Source organism: Amblyraja radiata, chromosome 7 (genome assembly GCF_010909765.2).
Source record: "Amblyraja radiata isolate CabotCenter1 chromosome 7, sAmbRad1.1.pri, whole genome shotgun sequence".
Classification (NCBI taxonomy): Eukaryota; Metazoa; Chordata; class Chondrichthyes; order Rajiformes; family Rajidae; genus Amblyraja; species Amblyraja radiata.
Genome location: NC_045962.1, coordinates 19,133,538 through 19,149,831, shown reverse-complemented (window position 1 = coordinate 19,149,831; position 16,294 = coordinate 19,133,538). Strand labels below are relative to the sequence as shown.

General features: G+C 44.7%; 1 protein-coding gene and 1 long non-coding RNA gene across 2 annotated transcripts in view; both read right to left on the bottom strand.

Annotated features, from left to right (window-relative positions):
* The window catches only part of zswim2 (zinc finger SWIM-type containing 2), a 34,060-nt gene extending 28,760 nt beyond the window's left edge, over positions 1-5,300 (bottom strand). Inside the window, exons 1-2 of the mRNA XM_033023800.1 lie at positions 4,904-5,300; positions 2,589-2,665 (exon numbers count right to left, since the gene is read on the bottom strand). Of these exons, the coding sequence (XP_032879691.1) occupies positions 2,589-2,665; positions 4,904-5,053 (227 nt within the window). The 5' untranslated portion in view covers positions 5,054-5,300. The remainder of the gene's footprint in view (positions 1-2,588; positions 2,666-4,903) is intronic.
* Positions 5,301-6,136: 836 nt separating this feature from the next.
* LOC116975088 lies at positions 6,137-10,327 on the bottom strand. The gene is made up of 3 exons (XR_004412530.1): positions 10,186-10,327; positions 6,328-6,427; positions 6,137-6,191 (listed from the first exon to the last, which is right to left on the bottom strand). It is a non-coding gene; the product is annotated as an uncharacterized LOC116975088 (long non-coding RNA).
* Between the last annotated feature and the right edge of the window lie 5,967 nt (positions 10,328-16,294).

Here is a 16,294-nt window from a genome sequence, read left to right as displayed (position 1 = left end):
CCTGGGCCAAATATCCTGTCTACCTTACCTATGCCTCTCATATTTTAAATACTTCTAGAAGGTATCCCCTAGCATCCAATGCTCCAGAGTTAACAATACAAGCTTGTCCAACCTCCCCTTAAATCTAATACTGTTTAATCCATATAATATTGTGCAAATCTCTTCTGTACTATCGCCAAAGCCTCTGCATCCTTCCTCTAGTATGGCAACCAGAACTGCTCAAAATACTTCACTGTGGTATAACCAAAGTTCCATTCAGCAGCACCATGACTTGTTGATTCTTCTACTCAATGCCCAGACCAATGAAATTAAGCATACCATATGCTTTCAATACCACTATCTACATGTATTGCTACTTTCTGGTAGCGATGAAATTGGACCCCAAGATCCATCTGTACATCTTTGCTGTTCAGGGACTTGCCATTAACTGCATATTTTCCTCTTACATTTCCCCCTTTACATTCCCAAAGTGCAAAACCTCAAACTTGCCTATATTAAAATCCATCACTCATTTCTCTCCTCATATCTATAATTGATCTAAATTCTGCTGCACCATTTGACAGACTTCTTCACTATCCACAACTCCACCAATGTTTGTGTTGTCTGCAAACTTATTAATAAACCCATCTATATTTTCATCCAAGATAGACACTAAATGCTGGAGTAATAGTGGGACAGGCAGCATCTCTGGAGAGGAATGGGTGACGTCTCGACCCGAAACTTCACCCATTCCTTCTCTCTATAAATGCTGCCTGCCCCGCTGAGTTACTCCAGCATTTTGTGTCTATCTTTGATTTAAACCAGCATCTGCAGTTCTTCCCTATACATTTTCATCCAAGTCATTTATATCACAAACAACAGAGATCCCAGCAATGATTCCTGTGAGGTATCACGAGTCACAGATCTCCAGCCAGAATAAAATCTTTCCACCACTACCCTCTGCCTTCCATAGGTAAGCCAATCCTGAATCCAAACTACCAGGTCACATGGATCCCATGCATCTTAATATTCTGGATGCAACTATCATGAGGAACTTTGTGAAATGCCTTACTAAAGTTGATGTAGGCATCATCCACTGCCCATCAGGCCCTGGGGGCTTATCAACTTTAATGTTGTTGGCCACCTTCATGATCTTGAAATGCCCTAGCATATCAGTATACCCAATACTGAATCATTAACCTCCAGTTTCTTCTCCTATGTCAATATAGCAGTAAAATACTAATTTAGTACCACGTCTACATGCCCTGATTCCAAGTATAAATTTCCTCCTTTACCTTTAAGAGATCCTACCGCCTCCCTAGTTACGCTCTTGTTTTAACATAGGTATAAAATGCCTTGGGATTCTCTTTAATCCTATTGCCAAAGGTATTTCATGGACCATTTGGTCCCTCCAAATTCCCTGCTTGAGTTCCTTCCTGCTCTATTTGTATTCTTCAGACCTTTTTGTATTTCATTTTCCTAATCCTTACAAATGATTCCTTTTGTTTGACCATATTTACAACCTCTTTGGTCATCCAAGGCATCGATAATTGTAGATTTATTTGGCTAAAATGACTAAATGTTTTCATGCCAATTTACGTGGATCTTAATGACTTTCTTCTGCTGAAAGTACATAAGCATTAAAATGTTATTGTTAGTTCCTTCATTACCTTTCAGTAATTAAATAAACGATTTTCCTCCATAAAGTCCAGTCAGCAAGGGCTGGGTGTTTGTGAAGATGCACGTAGGTGAATCATTTGCTCTTGTTTTTAAGACTATGAAGAGCAATGTACCATAAAGTGAACTGAGAATTTTGCCTAAAGTCTCACATACTTCAGACTGATCCAATGAGGTGTCCCAGCTTAGCTGTTTTCAGGTTAACAATATTTTAGTTTAATTTATTATTGTCACATGGACTAAGGTATGGTGAAAAGCTTTTGTTTGCATGCTATCCAGTCAAAGAAAAGGCTACAGGAGGCGGCATGGTGGTGCAGCAGTAGAGTTGCCGCCTTACAGCGCCAGTGAACCGGGTTTGATCCTGACTACGGGTGTTGTCTGTACGGAGTTTGTATGTTCTCCCTGTGACCCTGTGGGTTTTCCCCGGGTGCTCCGGTTTCCTACCACAATCTAAAGACGTACAGGTTTGTAGGTTGACACAAAATGCTGGAGACTGAAGAAGGGTCTCGACCCGAAACGTCACCCATTCCTTCTCTCCAGAGATGCTGCCTGTCCCGCTGAGCTACTCCAGCATTTTGTGTCTACCTTTGATTAAAACCAGCATCCGCAGTTCTTTCCTACACAGGTTTGTTGGTTAATTGGCTTCAGTTGTAAATTGTCCCCAGCGTGTAGGATAGTGTTTGTGTGTATGGGTGTCGCTGGTTGGCAAGGACTCAGTGGGCCGAAGGGCCTGTTTCCGCACTGTATCTCTAAGCTAAACTAAACTATACATGAACACAGTGCAATGATGAAGGATAAAGGGAACAACATTTAGTTTGATAATAGTATTCTTCCTAAGTTAGTTTTAAATCTGTATTTTTATTGGTTAATCAAGACTTTAAATTCAGAAAAGTGGTCCATGAATTGGACACAAAACAAGAAAATAAATTCACCAGCATATGTGTTTGCAGAGGTCGTTTTCTTTGAGAAATATGGAACAGCTGCAATTGTGAGGATTTCCTATATTTACCTTCCAGAAAACAGAAGTAAGAGAAATTAATGGCTTCCTTATTTCTAAATATACACAGCATTATGTCTTTTCACAAACAGCTTATCCTTTATTCCTTTTTAATCTAAGATGGTGATCAGATTTTTATGAACTCTTTCTGGTTCTTTCATTGACAATATTTGCAAATATTAATTTAAACAGAGAAAAAAATGGATACTCAAATTAAATATGTGAGTTATTTGCTCTATTTTTCTCAATTATTATGTGATGTGGCCATTTTTTACTGATACATTCATAGATTTAGAGTGAAATCAGACAGAACTATAGTGTTAGGAGACTCATTGGTTAGGGGAACATGGAGATTTTTGGGTCGTAAATTGGACTCCAGGATGGTGTGCTGCCTCCATGCTGCCAGGGTCTAGGATGTCTTGGAGCAGCTGCAGAATATTCTCAAAGGGAAAGGTGAGCAGCCAGAACTCATTGTGCATATTGGCACAAATGACAGTGGTGGGAAAGGATTATGGTCCTATAGAACGAATATATGGAATTACAAGAAAGGTTAAAAATTAGGACCTTAAGGGTAGTAATCTCCGATTTATTCCTGGTGCCATATGCTGGTAAGGGTAGGAGTAGAAATATAGAAAGATAAAATGATTGAATAGATGAATGTGTGGCTGAGGAATTGGAGCAGGAGGCAAAGATTTTTTTTTTTTTAACTAAAAGCAGAGATTTTGTTTTTTCGGCTGCTCTGGAAAGTTATATTGCATGGGATCTAGCATGAACGAGCTAACTGAAAACAGAATTAACTTCATGGATGGAAGCAGATGGTGGCAGCAAAAGGTTATTTTTCAGACCGGAAACCTGTGATTAGTGGTGTGCCTCGTGCTTCAATGCAGGGCCCATTGCTGTTTGTCACCTATAGCAACCATTTGGGTGACAATGTACAAGGCATATATAGTAAGTTTGCATATGAGACTAAAATAAGAGATATCATGGTCAATAATATGGTTATCAAGAGTTTCAGCAATATCTTGATCAACTGGGCAAATGGGATGAGTAGAGTATAATTCAGATAAGTGTGAGGTGTTGCATTTTGGGAAGCCAAACCAGGGAAGGAACTTCATAGTAAACAGCAGGGCTCTGGCGAGTGTGGGAGAGCAGAGGGATCTTGGTCATCGTGGACGAGTTGGGCCGCAGGACCTGTTTCTGTGCTCCATGCATTTTACATTTTTTAAACCAAGAATGATGAGAATGTGGAAATCTCGATCAAATGGAATGATTCAAAACACTGCCATTTATGCAATTTCTGGACAATTATATGGTGAAGAAAGGAAGAGATGTTAAACGTGGACACGGTTGTTCGGCACGGACTTGTAGGGCCGAGATGGCCTGTTTCCGTGCTGTAATTGTTATATGGTTATAGTTAGATGGGAGGTTCACACAGGACATTAAGGGGTCGTGCCTTATAATTCGACCCAATTTATCTATCCATTGCCTCAAGGATCAAAGCATCCAGTACAAAGATTTCAATATTATTTCAACAGATGGATTGGTTTTTATAAAACTTGTTCATTTTTTATTTGATTGATTATTTTTGATTAGATGGACCTCATGTGAATCATTTCAGTAAATTGTCATTCGATTAAGCAAAAACAGTTTGTTAATTCAGGTGAAGGTACTGTAGTACCTTCTCCATGAAGCTACAGATAACAATAGGAATATGAGAATTTAAACCATTGATTAAAACTAACATTTTGTAGAAATTAGTTTACAGAATTACATGTATATTTTTGCAGCATGTATGGGTAAAAGCTATGCCCTTATTAACTGTTAGCAATTGATAAATGCAAGTAAAATTGCAGAGGTCTTCACAACATGAATACAGAACTATCCCAAATATATTCTATGCCTTCAGTTCTTTGAACACGATGAATAAAAGAATGGAGAACTAAGAACATAGTAATAGAAATAAGTACCACAGATTCCTAAATTGTTTTTTTAATTCCTGAATGCTTTTGGCAATGAAGAAAGAAAATGATACCATAAATCTGAGGAAGATCTTGATTTAATTTGTCATGGTAGATTCAATTGGGGAAATGGCTCAAGTTCTATAGTATTCAGTTAAAATGATAAAAAATATCAAATAATATTCTAAATGGCAAGTCTGAGAAATGCAAAATAGCTAAAATAATACAAATTTCATTTTTGAACTAATTCCAAATAAAACAGGAAATTGTTTGTTGATTTTTTTATACTTACTTTAAAGCATTTAGGTATACCTTCTTCTTTAAGAAGGAATCCAACAGGGCCTAATTCTCTCAAAATGTATATAGTTGTATTGAGTGCCAGATCTTGATTCCTGTTAACTAAATCAGTTGCAGTTCGTCTCAAGGGTGCTACTCGTGACATGTTGAGAGAGCAAGGTGAGATAACTTCAAAAATCTGAAAAGAATTAAGCAATGTCAGTGAAATTGTACATTTCAGGTCAAGTGTGGATTACTTTTTTTCTTCACTCAGAGCAAAGGTTCATTGAGGTAGTTTATTTATATGTTACTAATCAAATTGTAGTGTTTTAATCTTGGGCAGTGATACAAGTTTATGATTTCTCACGGTTAGATCAGCCACTCCTATAAATGATCTGTGTGCCTGACTTTGATGGGAATTGACTTGCTTTCTTTTATCTATATGCACAATAACATAACCTCTGGGTGTAGCAGCAGTGCCCTTGTGACCCGGGTCTTTTGTTTTTACACACATTCTCATGCACATTTGCAATCTTTCCAGGAATTAAATGAAAAAATACAAATCCACATATGAATTAATAAACTGGTTTATTTTGCAATTAGGTAAATATGCACTGCAGCAGTTAGTAATTACACTCATCTAATTAAATTAATACAAAGTGACAGTACAAACTAGAGAAAACAATACATTTCATTCTGTGACAACTTTCCCTTTAACATATAACTGTTTGTGGTTTTGACATCTGTTTTGATTTGGAAATTAGATTGCAAAATATCAGATTGTATGCACAAAACATGCAAAATCTTGAATTTGCTGTAAGTAGGTTGTACTGGCAATTACGTCTGGGTGAAATTATGGCAATTACAAAATTGGACCAATCTTTCTGTGCACATGGGCCGACTGTACACTTTATGATGTTGTTATATGCATAATCACACAATTCTGTCAGTAACAACATCAATTGATTCGCTCCAGGTTGGTTCGCTTGCCCGAGGTCTGGCTACAGCACCCAGGTTGCCTGCATGCCCCCGGGACTGGCTGCAGTTCCAAGGTTGCAAAAACGAATTGAAAAAAAAAAAGCCTGCGGGCCGGATGATTTTGGGTTATGGGCCGGATCCGGCCCGTGAGTCATAGGTTGCCGACCCCTGTCCTAGATGTTAGTCCGCATTGTGTCCCCACCATGTTTTAAAAGCGATTTCCGCCCCTGCTGGACTGGGCAGTGCTCACCACGTTTTGTAATCTCCTTTGTTCCTGGGCATTTGAGTTGCCGATACAACCAGTCAATATGCCCTCTGCTGTACACCTGAAGAAGTTCAAGAGAGTATTTGTTGACATACCAAATCTCATCAATCTTTTATAGAAGTACAGTCGTTGATGGGTTTTCTTTGTGATTGCATCAATGTGCTGTGCCCAGGACACATCTTCAGAGATATGCACACCTGAGTTCTTGCTCACTCCACCTTCAACCCGTCGATGAATACAGGTTTGTAGATCCACGGCCTTCCTCTGCTAAAGCCACCAATCAGTTCCTTGGTTTTACTGTCATTGAGAGCACGGTTGTTTTTCTAGCACCATTAAGTCTATCGATCTCCACCTATACTCTGACTCATCATTATCTGCACTTTGACCAATAACGGTGGTGTCGTTGGCAAAATTAAAGATGGAGTTGGAACAGCCCCCTGTTATGGGTAAAAAGTAGAGCAGGGGGCTGAGCATACAGCCTCGAGGTGCCCCTGTGCTGATGGGTTATTGAGGAGGAAATGTTGTGGCCAATTCGTACCGATTGTGTTCGGTTGATGAGGAACTCGTGGATCCATTTGCAAAGAGATGCGGAGAGACCTTTGAGCTTATTTACAGTTTTGGAGGGGAAAATAGTGTTGAACGCTGAGCTGGAGCTTATGAACAACAGCTTGACATATGTATTTTATTGTCTAAGTGGTTTAGATAATAAAAACTCTCAGTAGAGAGCCACCAAAATCACATCCCCCATTAATTTTTGTAGCAGTAGGCAAATTGCAGTGGTCCAGGTGAGGTAAAGATTGATATGCAACAAATCAACCTATCAAAGCATTTCATCATCATGGATGTCAGTGCCACTCGTCAGCTAACAGGGAAGTTAAATATAATGTGTGGGAAAGAACTGCATGCAGATGCTGGTTTAAATCAAAGTTAGACACAAAATGCTGGAGTAATGCAGCAGGACTGGCAGCATCTCTGGAGAGAAGGAATAGGTGACGTTTTGGGTCGAGACCCTTCTTCCTGAGTTAAATATATTATTAGATTAAAGGAAAAAACATATTTTTAAATGAGTAATAAGCCTGATAGGGAATATTAAGTGTTCAACATAGAAACATAGAAACATAGAAATTAGGTGCAGGAGTAGGCCATTCGGCCCTTCGAGCCTGCACCGCCATTCAATATGATCATGGCTGATCATCCAACTCAGTATCCCGTACCTGCCTTCTCTCCATACCCTCTGATCCCCTTAGCCACAAGGGCCACATCTAACTCCCTCTTAAATATAGCCAATGAACTGGCCTCGACTACCCTCTGTGGCAGGGAGTTCCAGAGATTCACCACTCTCTGTGTGAAAAAAGTTCTTCTCATCTCGGTTTTAAAGGATTTCCCCCTTATCCTTAAGCTGTGACCCCTTGTCCTGGACTTCCCCAACATCGGGAGCAATCTTCCTGCATCTAGCCTGTCCAACCCCTTAAGAATTTTGTAAGTTTCTATAAGATCCCCTCTCAATCTCCTAAATTCTAGAGAGTATAAACCAAGTCTATCCAGTCTTTCTTCATAAGACAGTCCTGACATCCCAGGAATCAGTCTGGTGAACCTTCTCTGCACTCCCTCTATGGCAATAATGTCCTTCCTCAGATTTGGAGACCAAAACTGTACACAATACTCCAGGTGTGGTCTCACCAAGACCCTGTACAACTGCAGTAGAACCTCCCTGCTCCTATACTCAAATCCTTTTGCTATGAAAGCTAACATACCATTCGCTTTCTTCACTGCCTGCTGCACCTGCATGCCCACTTTCAATGACTGGTGTACCATGACACCCAGGTCTCGCTGCATCTCCCCTTTTCCTAGTCGGCCACCATTTAGATAATAGTCTGCTTTCCTGTTTTTGCCACCAAAATGGATAACCTCACATTTATGTCTGAGGCAGTTCCCTCACATCAACAAAGGAGGATCAAAAAAATTGATAAGAAATTGGAAAGTAGAATACAAGGTTAACAATTCAAGAAATATTAAACATAAATAAAAGCTATTATAGATATGTAATGAGCAAAAGACAGCAAAAGTTAATGTAGGTTCCCTGCAGACGAAGACAGAAACAAGGAAATAGTAGTGTAATAAATATGTTGTGTCTGTTGTCATGACACAAAAAAAATCTGAAATAGTGAAAAATAACAGCTCTAGAGAGAGTGAGGAACTGAAAATTGAGCATCAGTTTAAAGAATTTTTGAGTGGGTGGTAAGGAGGATTATTGGGATCCCCCACCCAAACCAACCCCTCCACAGGTATCTTCCCCTGTAAGTGCAGGAGATGCAACACCTGTCCCTATACCTCCTCCATCGACTCTGTCCAGGGACCCCGACAGTCCTTTCAGGTTAGTCAGAGGTTCACTTGCACCTCCAACTTCATCTACTATATCCATTGTTCAAGATGTGGACTTGTATACATTGGCGAGACCAAACGTAGACTGGGCGATTGTTTCGCTGAACACCTTCGCTCAGTCCGCCTGGACCTACCTGATCTCCCAGTTGTTAAACACTTTAATTCTCCTTCTCATTCCCACACTGACCTTTCAGTCCTAGGCTTCCTCAATTGTCAGAGTGAGGCAAAACACAAATTGGAAGAACAGCATCTCACATTTCGTTTGGGCAGCTTACAACCCAGTGGTATGAATATTGATTTCTCTAACTTCAAGTAACCTCTGATTTCCCTCTCTCTCCATCCCTCCCCCAGCCAAGCCGCACCAGCTTCTCGTTCTCACCCAACAGACAGCTAACAATGGACTGTTTCCTTTATCATCGTTATTTTTTAGCATAACTTTCATTCATTGTTCTATATCTCTCTACATCAACATCTATTCCTCTTGTTTCCTTTCCCCTCTTTCAGTCTGACGAAGGGTCTCAATCCGAAACGTCACCCATTCCTTCTCTCGAGATGCTGCCTGTCCCGCTGTTACTCTGGCTTTTTGTGTCTACCCTATCCTCTGCCCCTGACTCCCTCCCCTCTCTCTGCCCCTGACACTCTCCCCTCTGCCTTGGATACCCACTCCTTTGCCCCAGGCCCCCTCTCCCCTGGTCTTGACACCCACTTCTCTTATTCTGAATGCCCTTTCTCTTCCCCTGACATCCGCTCCTCTGCCCTTGACACACCTCCTCTTCCGCTCACACCTTTTCCGTTGCCTTGGACACCCCATTATCTACTCCGGACATCCCCTTCTCTGACCCGACCACCCATTCTTCTGCCTCAGACATCACCTTATCTTCCCGACACCCCCTCCTCTGCCCGTGACACCCCCTTCTCTACCCTGGACATCCACTTCTCTTCCCCTGACACCCCCTCCTTATCTCTTGACATTCTCTCTTCTGTCTAGGACACCCACGCCTCTGCCCCTGACACCCCCTTATCTACCTCTGACCCTTTCCTCCGCCTCTGCCTCCGCCACCCCCTCCTCCTCTCGACATTCTCTCCTCTGCCCCCGACACCCCTCCACTGCCCCTGACACCCCTCCTCTGCCCCTGACACCCCCTCCTCTGCCCCTGACACCCCCTCCTCTGCCCCTGACACCCACTCCTCTACCCCTGACACCCCCTTCTCTAACCCTGACACCCCTCCTCTGCCCCTGACACCCATCCTCTGCCCCTGACACCCACTCCTCTACCCCTGACACCCCCTTCTCTAACCCTGACACCCACTCCTCTACCCCTGACACCCCCTTCTCTAACCCTGACACCCCTCCTCTGCCCCTGACACCCACTCCTCTACCCCTGACACCCCCTTCTCTAACCCTGACACCCCTCCTCTACCCCTGACACCCCTCCTCTACCCCTGACACCCCTCCTCTAACCCTGACACCCCCTTCTCTAACCCTGACACCCCTCCTCTACCCCTGACACCCCCTCCTCTGCTAGGCCACCCCCTAGTATATCCTCTTTCTCCCTCCGTCCCTCTCCCCCCGATGACTTGCAGATTCGCCTCCCTCTACACCCGCCGCCGTCGCCGCTAACTTGACCTGACCGTCGTTACCGTTGCCGGGTTTGCTTTTGGGACTCTCTCACCTGCAGGGGGGGGGGGCGGGATCCCGCTGCGGCTGCTGCCGGGGATGGGGAGGTGGGGGAAGCGCTCGCTTCCTTCTGCAGCCGCGACTGCAATGGCGGCCGGGCCGGGCCGGGCCCGCGTTGCCGGGGAGACGGGATGCGGAGGCAGCCTGCGGGTCAGGGGGAGGTCAGGTCAGCACCGCCCCGGGCCGGGCCCGCGTTGCCGGGGAGACGGGATGCGGAGGCAGCCTGCGGGTCAGGGGGAGGTCAGGTCAGCGCCGCCCCGGGCCGGGCCTGGCCTGGAGGTCTGGACTCTGGAGCCCAAAGATGATAGAGCTCCTCTAGTATCTTTGCTGGAGCCGCCTCTGCTCCAGGCGCAGCAAAATACCCACCGCACATCCCCTCACTCACTCACTCACTCACGCTTGCAAGCTGGGAGAAAATATCCCGGAGCAGGATCCCAAACACTGCTCTCCCTCAGGGAGAAGATACACCGGCCTCCCGACTGCATCTTGCGGCGATAAGGATGAAACTGCTCGGCCAGTCGGGCGGCTTTTTTTACGCGGAGACTGAGGACACAGAATTAATATTTCAATCTTTCATCTGAAAAAGGGGTAGAGACAGAGCTGTGGATCCTGGAGCCCCCCCCCACAGAAATAATTCTGGAAAAATACAGCATCCAGAAAGTTTCATTCGAACCGGGAGAGAGAGATAAAAAACGAATTTCAATTTGCAGAGTGAGGTGGGAGGGAAAGAATGAATCAAAGTGAATATCTATTACTATTGGCAACTGAGATGACAAATAAAAAGGAGAACATTATGAAGAAACGTAGTAAATCAGACAACATCACTGAAAGGAGAATCAATCTACTGATGAAATGTTATCACTTTGTTTTTCCACCTTCCTGGATGGTGCTAGATGTACTGGTATTTCCAACAGTCTGTGCAAAACCCACCCGCCCATTCATTCCCGCTTGCAAGCTGCAGATGTCTGAGGATAAATACAGTATATCCGGAGCAGGATCCCAAACACCGCCCTCAGGGAGAGGAATGTACCGGCCTCCCGTGGGCATCCTGCAACGATAAGGAAGAAACTGCTCGGCCAGTCGGGCGGGGTTTGCGCGGAGTGGATACAGAATTAATGTTTCAGTCTTTCATCGGAAAAGGTAGACACAGAGCAAGTCTTAAGAGAAGGATAGACACAAAAATACTGGAGTACCTTAACGGGGCAGGCAGCATCTCTGGAGAGAAGGAATGGGTGGCGTTTCGGGTCTAGACCCTTCTTCAGACTGAGAGTCAAGGGAGAGGTATGGAAGGGTAAGGTGTGAAAACGACAGATCAACGCAGAGGTTGATAACACTACTGGCTGTGGTAGCTAGTCTTGAGAGCAAGACGAATCACAGAAGGTGAGCAGCGAGAGAGGGTGTTGCAGAACTCTCGTCGGAGAACTTTTTCAAAGCAGGCATGTGCAGGAAGGAACTGCAAATGCTGATTTACACCAAAGATAGACACAACATGCTGGAGTAATTCAGCAGGACAGAAAGGTGATTGTTGATGTCTGCTCATCTGCACAATCTCCTCAAGGTATGCCTATTTTGAAGAAGTTCTCCTCTCTTCGATGAGAGTTCTGCAACATCCTCTCTCGCAGCTCCCCTTTCTGAGATTCCTCCTGCTCTCCAGCTCTAAGACCACGTTTATCCCAGACTCGCTACCACAGCCACGTGTGTTACCAGCGCCTGCTTTGATGTGTTGTTTTCACACCTTCCATTCTCTTTATACTCTTCCATATCGCTCATTCACCTTTCTCCTGATTCAGTCTGAAGAAGGGTCTCGACCCAAAATGTCACCCATTCCTTCTCTCCATATATGCTGCCTGTCCCACTGAGTTACTCCAACATTTTGTGTCTATCTTCGGTGTAAACCAGCATCTACAGTTCTTAAGAGAAAGAGGTGCGGATGAAACAGCGAAACTTGAGAGGCCAAACGACAGAAGCAGAAAACTCTGGAGGCTGACAACAGGGAGACGAGTAGGAGAGGGTGAAAAAAATAAAGTAACGAGTTACTGAATACTCAGTATGTGAGCTTGGTAAATTTGCTTCCATTTTAGTAAAATACTCAAATATAATCGTGGGTAAAACCGTACCATGCAATACAGTTGGGCTGCCAAAAATAAATTATTGTGAATCCTGGAAAATAGAAATAATTCTGAAAAAATGCAACATCTAGAAAGCTTTCATTGGAACTGGGAAAGAGAGATAAAACAAATTTCAAGATGCAGTGAGGTGTGAGGGAAAGAATGAATCAAAGGGAAGATCTATTGTAGGTAGCTGAGATGCCAAATAAAAACTAGAACATTATGAAGATACCTAGTAAGTCAGACAACATCACTGAAAAGAGAAAAGATTCTGATGACATTTTCCACCTTTCTGGATTGTGCTTGATGCACTGGTATTTCCAGCAACTTCTGTTTTTATTACTGACATATAGGTTTTTGAAATATATATCTTCCCGTCCAACATACCAGAAATTTAAAAACCTGGCGAAACTTTTTAAAAGATTAACAATCATACATGCTGTTCATCCACATCCAATATCTTGATTTCTTGACAAGTGAAATAAGTACAAACATTTGATTTTCACTCTTTTAATTTTGTCTGACCACATCAATATGTGTGCACTTTGCAGATAACAAAATGATAACTGGGAAACCAAACAAATATAAACATCTGGAGACACAAGGAACTGCTGTAGAACATAAACTGCTCAAGTAACTCAGCCAGTGGTGGACATGGAGGAAATGTAAACAAATTTTTTTTTTAGAGACAGCACTGTACAGCATGGAAACAGGCCCTTCGGCCCACCTAGTCCATGCTGATCAAGTTGGCATACTGGGCTAGTCCCATATGTTTGCATTTGGCCCATAGTCCTCTCTATCCATATAGGAAGGTTGCACGGCAGTCGAGGTCACGACCCGTGTCTCCTACTGTTGCCATGCCTTCTGGAGTACAAGCGGTGAACGTCAGGTAAGCACTTACTATGGCTACTAGTACAGCGGGCCCGTCTTCTGTTCCAGCATCCGGACTCCATGCTGACTGGTTCCACACTCGACCCCGGGCCGTCTGTCCCCGTGGCCGGTGTTTGGCGGCTGAAACGCCCGGTGTGGTGGTGGGGGTCCGGGAGGGAGGGTGCTGTTGTGATGGGGGCCCAGGGGTCGTGTGGGTGAATCACCCCTTGTGGGGGTCAGGGTTGGGGGGGGTGGGCGGGGGGAGGGTGAATCACCCTGAGTGGTGCTGAGGGTCTGGGGGTTGGGTGGGTGAATCACTCCGGTGTGGGTGTTGGGGTCCGGTGCAGGTACGTGTTTCATGTGTTACTAGTGTATGCCGGAAGCTGCCTTGTACTGCAGAAGGATTGAGCTACTCCGTGCATCACGCTCTTTGACCTGATGACCTTACGTGCAACCCCCCTATATCTGTCCAAATGTCTTAAAAAAAAGTTTTGCAATTAAAAGTCTTGGAATTTTTTGGTTGCTGATAGAAATGTTATGCATTTTATAATCTTGTGTCACTGCTCAAACATTATTTTAGAATAAACAACGTCCCAAGGCAAGAAGTCTTTTAGAGCAAGAACTTTTGATGCAATGTCAACACGTGTATTTTTTAAAATCTCATTTGACTATGAAATTGAAGTTAGGTATATGGTAGCATGCTACTTAGGTTACTGCACTTGCAGATCATTAGGTCAAGACCATTGATGTTGAAATTCCACCACATCTACTTTTTTGTGTAAAATTGTGGAGCCGTTACAGAGGGAGGAGCGACCTTCGTGTGGTGAGTTAAAAAACCCATCGCGGGGCTTGTCTAAACAGAGGCCCGGGAGCCGTTACAGAGGGGAGGAGCGACCTTTGTGTGGTGAGTTTAAAAACCCATCGCGGGGCTTGTCTCAACAGAGGCCCGGGAGCCGTTACAGGGGGAGGAGCGACCTTCGTGTGGTGAGTTAAAAAACACATCGCGGGGCTTGTCTCAACAGAGGCCCGGGAGCCGTTACAGAGGGAGGAGCGACCTTTGTGTGGTGAGTTAAAAATCCATCGCGGGGCTTGTCTCAACAGAGGCCCGGGAGCCGTTACAGAGGGAGGAGCGACCTTCGTGTGGTGAGTTAAAAAAACCATCGCGGGGCTTGTCTCAACAGAGGCCCAGGAGCCGTTACAGAGGGAGGAGCGACCTTCGTGTGGTGAGTTAAAAAAACCATCGCGGGGCTTGTCTCAACAGAGGCCCAGGAGCCGTTACAGAGGGAGGAGCGACGAAAATCTGCAACGTTCCATTCGCAGATCACACTTCAAATTAAGGGGGCTGGTGGAAGCCTCTGATTGGTCGAACGGACTAGAGGAAGCAGCCGTTACAGGACTAGAGGAAGCAGCTGATTGGCTTGGATCCCGGGTAAGGCTTTATTGTATCCAGGATAAGGGGGAGAATGAGGGCCAGGGCAGTTTACTGTTCTGGATGTCAGATGTGGGAGGTCATGGAGTCTGAGTGCCCTCCAGACGTCCACATCTGCGCCAGGTGTGTCGAGATGGGGCTCCTAAGGGACCGTGTTACGAACCTGGAACAGCAACTCGATGACCTGTCTGCTCAAGGAGAGCGAGGAGGTCATAGATAGGAGTTACAGGGAGGTGGTCACTCCAAGACCACGGGAAACAGAAAACTGGGTCACAGTTAGGAAGGGCAACGGGCAGAGGCAGGGACTGGTGAGTACCCCGGTGGCTGTACACCTTGAAAATAAGTACTCATGTTTGAGTAAGTGTGGGGGAGACAGCCTACCTGGGGGCAGCGACAGCGGCCGGGCCTCTAGCATAAAGACCGGTCCTGTTGCTCAGAAGGGTAAGGAAAAGAAGAGGAGGGCAATTGTAATAGGGGACTCTATAGTCAGGGGGTCGGATAGGCGATTCGGTGGACGCAGACAAGAGACCCGGATGGTAGTTTGCCTCCCTGGTGCCAGGGTCAGGGATGTGTCTGAACGGGTCCAAGAAATCCTGAAATGGGAGGGAGAGGAGCCTGAAGTTGTGGTACATATAGGTACCAACGACAGGTAAAAAAAGAGAAGAGGTCCTGAAAGAAGAATTTAGGGAGTTAGGTAGAGAGTTAAGGAGAAGGACTGCAAAGGTAACAATCTCAGGATTACTGCCTGTGCCACGCGACAGTGAGAGTAGGAATGGAGCGAGGTGGAGGATAATTGAGTGGATGAGGGACTGGTGCAGTGGGTATGGATTCAAGTTTCTGGATCATTGGGACCTCTTTTGGGGAAGGTGCGACCTGTACAGAAAGGACGGGTTGCACTTGAACTCGAGGGGGACCAATATCCTGGCGGGGAGATTTGCAAAGGCTACTGGGGAGACTTTAAACTAGTATGGTTGGGGGGAGGGACTCAAATTGGGAAAGCTAGCAGTCAGTGTGTGAGGCAGGAGGCAGAGAATGGTAGCACTCTGACCCAAAATGTAGGGGAGAGAGAAGAAAAAGACAATAAACAGAGAATAAGAGAGGGTGGGTTTCTTAAATGTGTATATTTTAATGCTAGGAGCATTGTAAGAAAGGTGGATGAACTTAGAGCCTGGATTGACACCTGGAAGTATGATGTTGTGGCGATCAGTGAAACATGGTTGCAGGAGGGCTGTGATTGGAAACTAAATATTCCAGGATTTCGTTGCTTCAGGTGTGATAGAATTGGAGGGGCAAGAGGTGGAGGTGTTGCATTGCTTATCAGGGAAGATATTACAGCAGTGCTTTGGCAGGATAGATTAGAGGGCTCGTCTAGGGAGGCTATTTGGGTGGAACTGAGAAATGGGAAAGGGGTAGCAACACTTATAGGGGTGTATTATAGACCGCCAAATGGGGAGCGAGAATTGGAAGAGCAAATATATAAGGAGATTGCAGATATTAGTAGTAAGCACAAGATAGTAATTGTGGGAGATTTCAATTTTCCACACATAGACTGGGAAACACATTCTGTAAATGGGCTGGATGGGTTGGAGTTTGTAAAATGCGTGCAGGATAGTTTTTTGCAGCAATACATAGAAGTACCTACTAGAGCTGGACCTCCTGTTAGGAAATGAGACGGGTCAGGTGGCAGAGGTATGCGT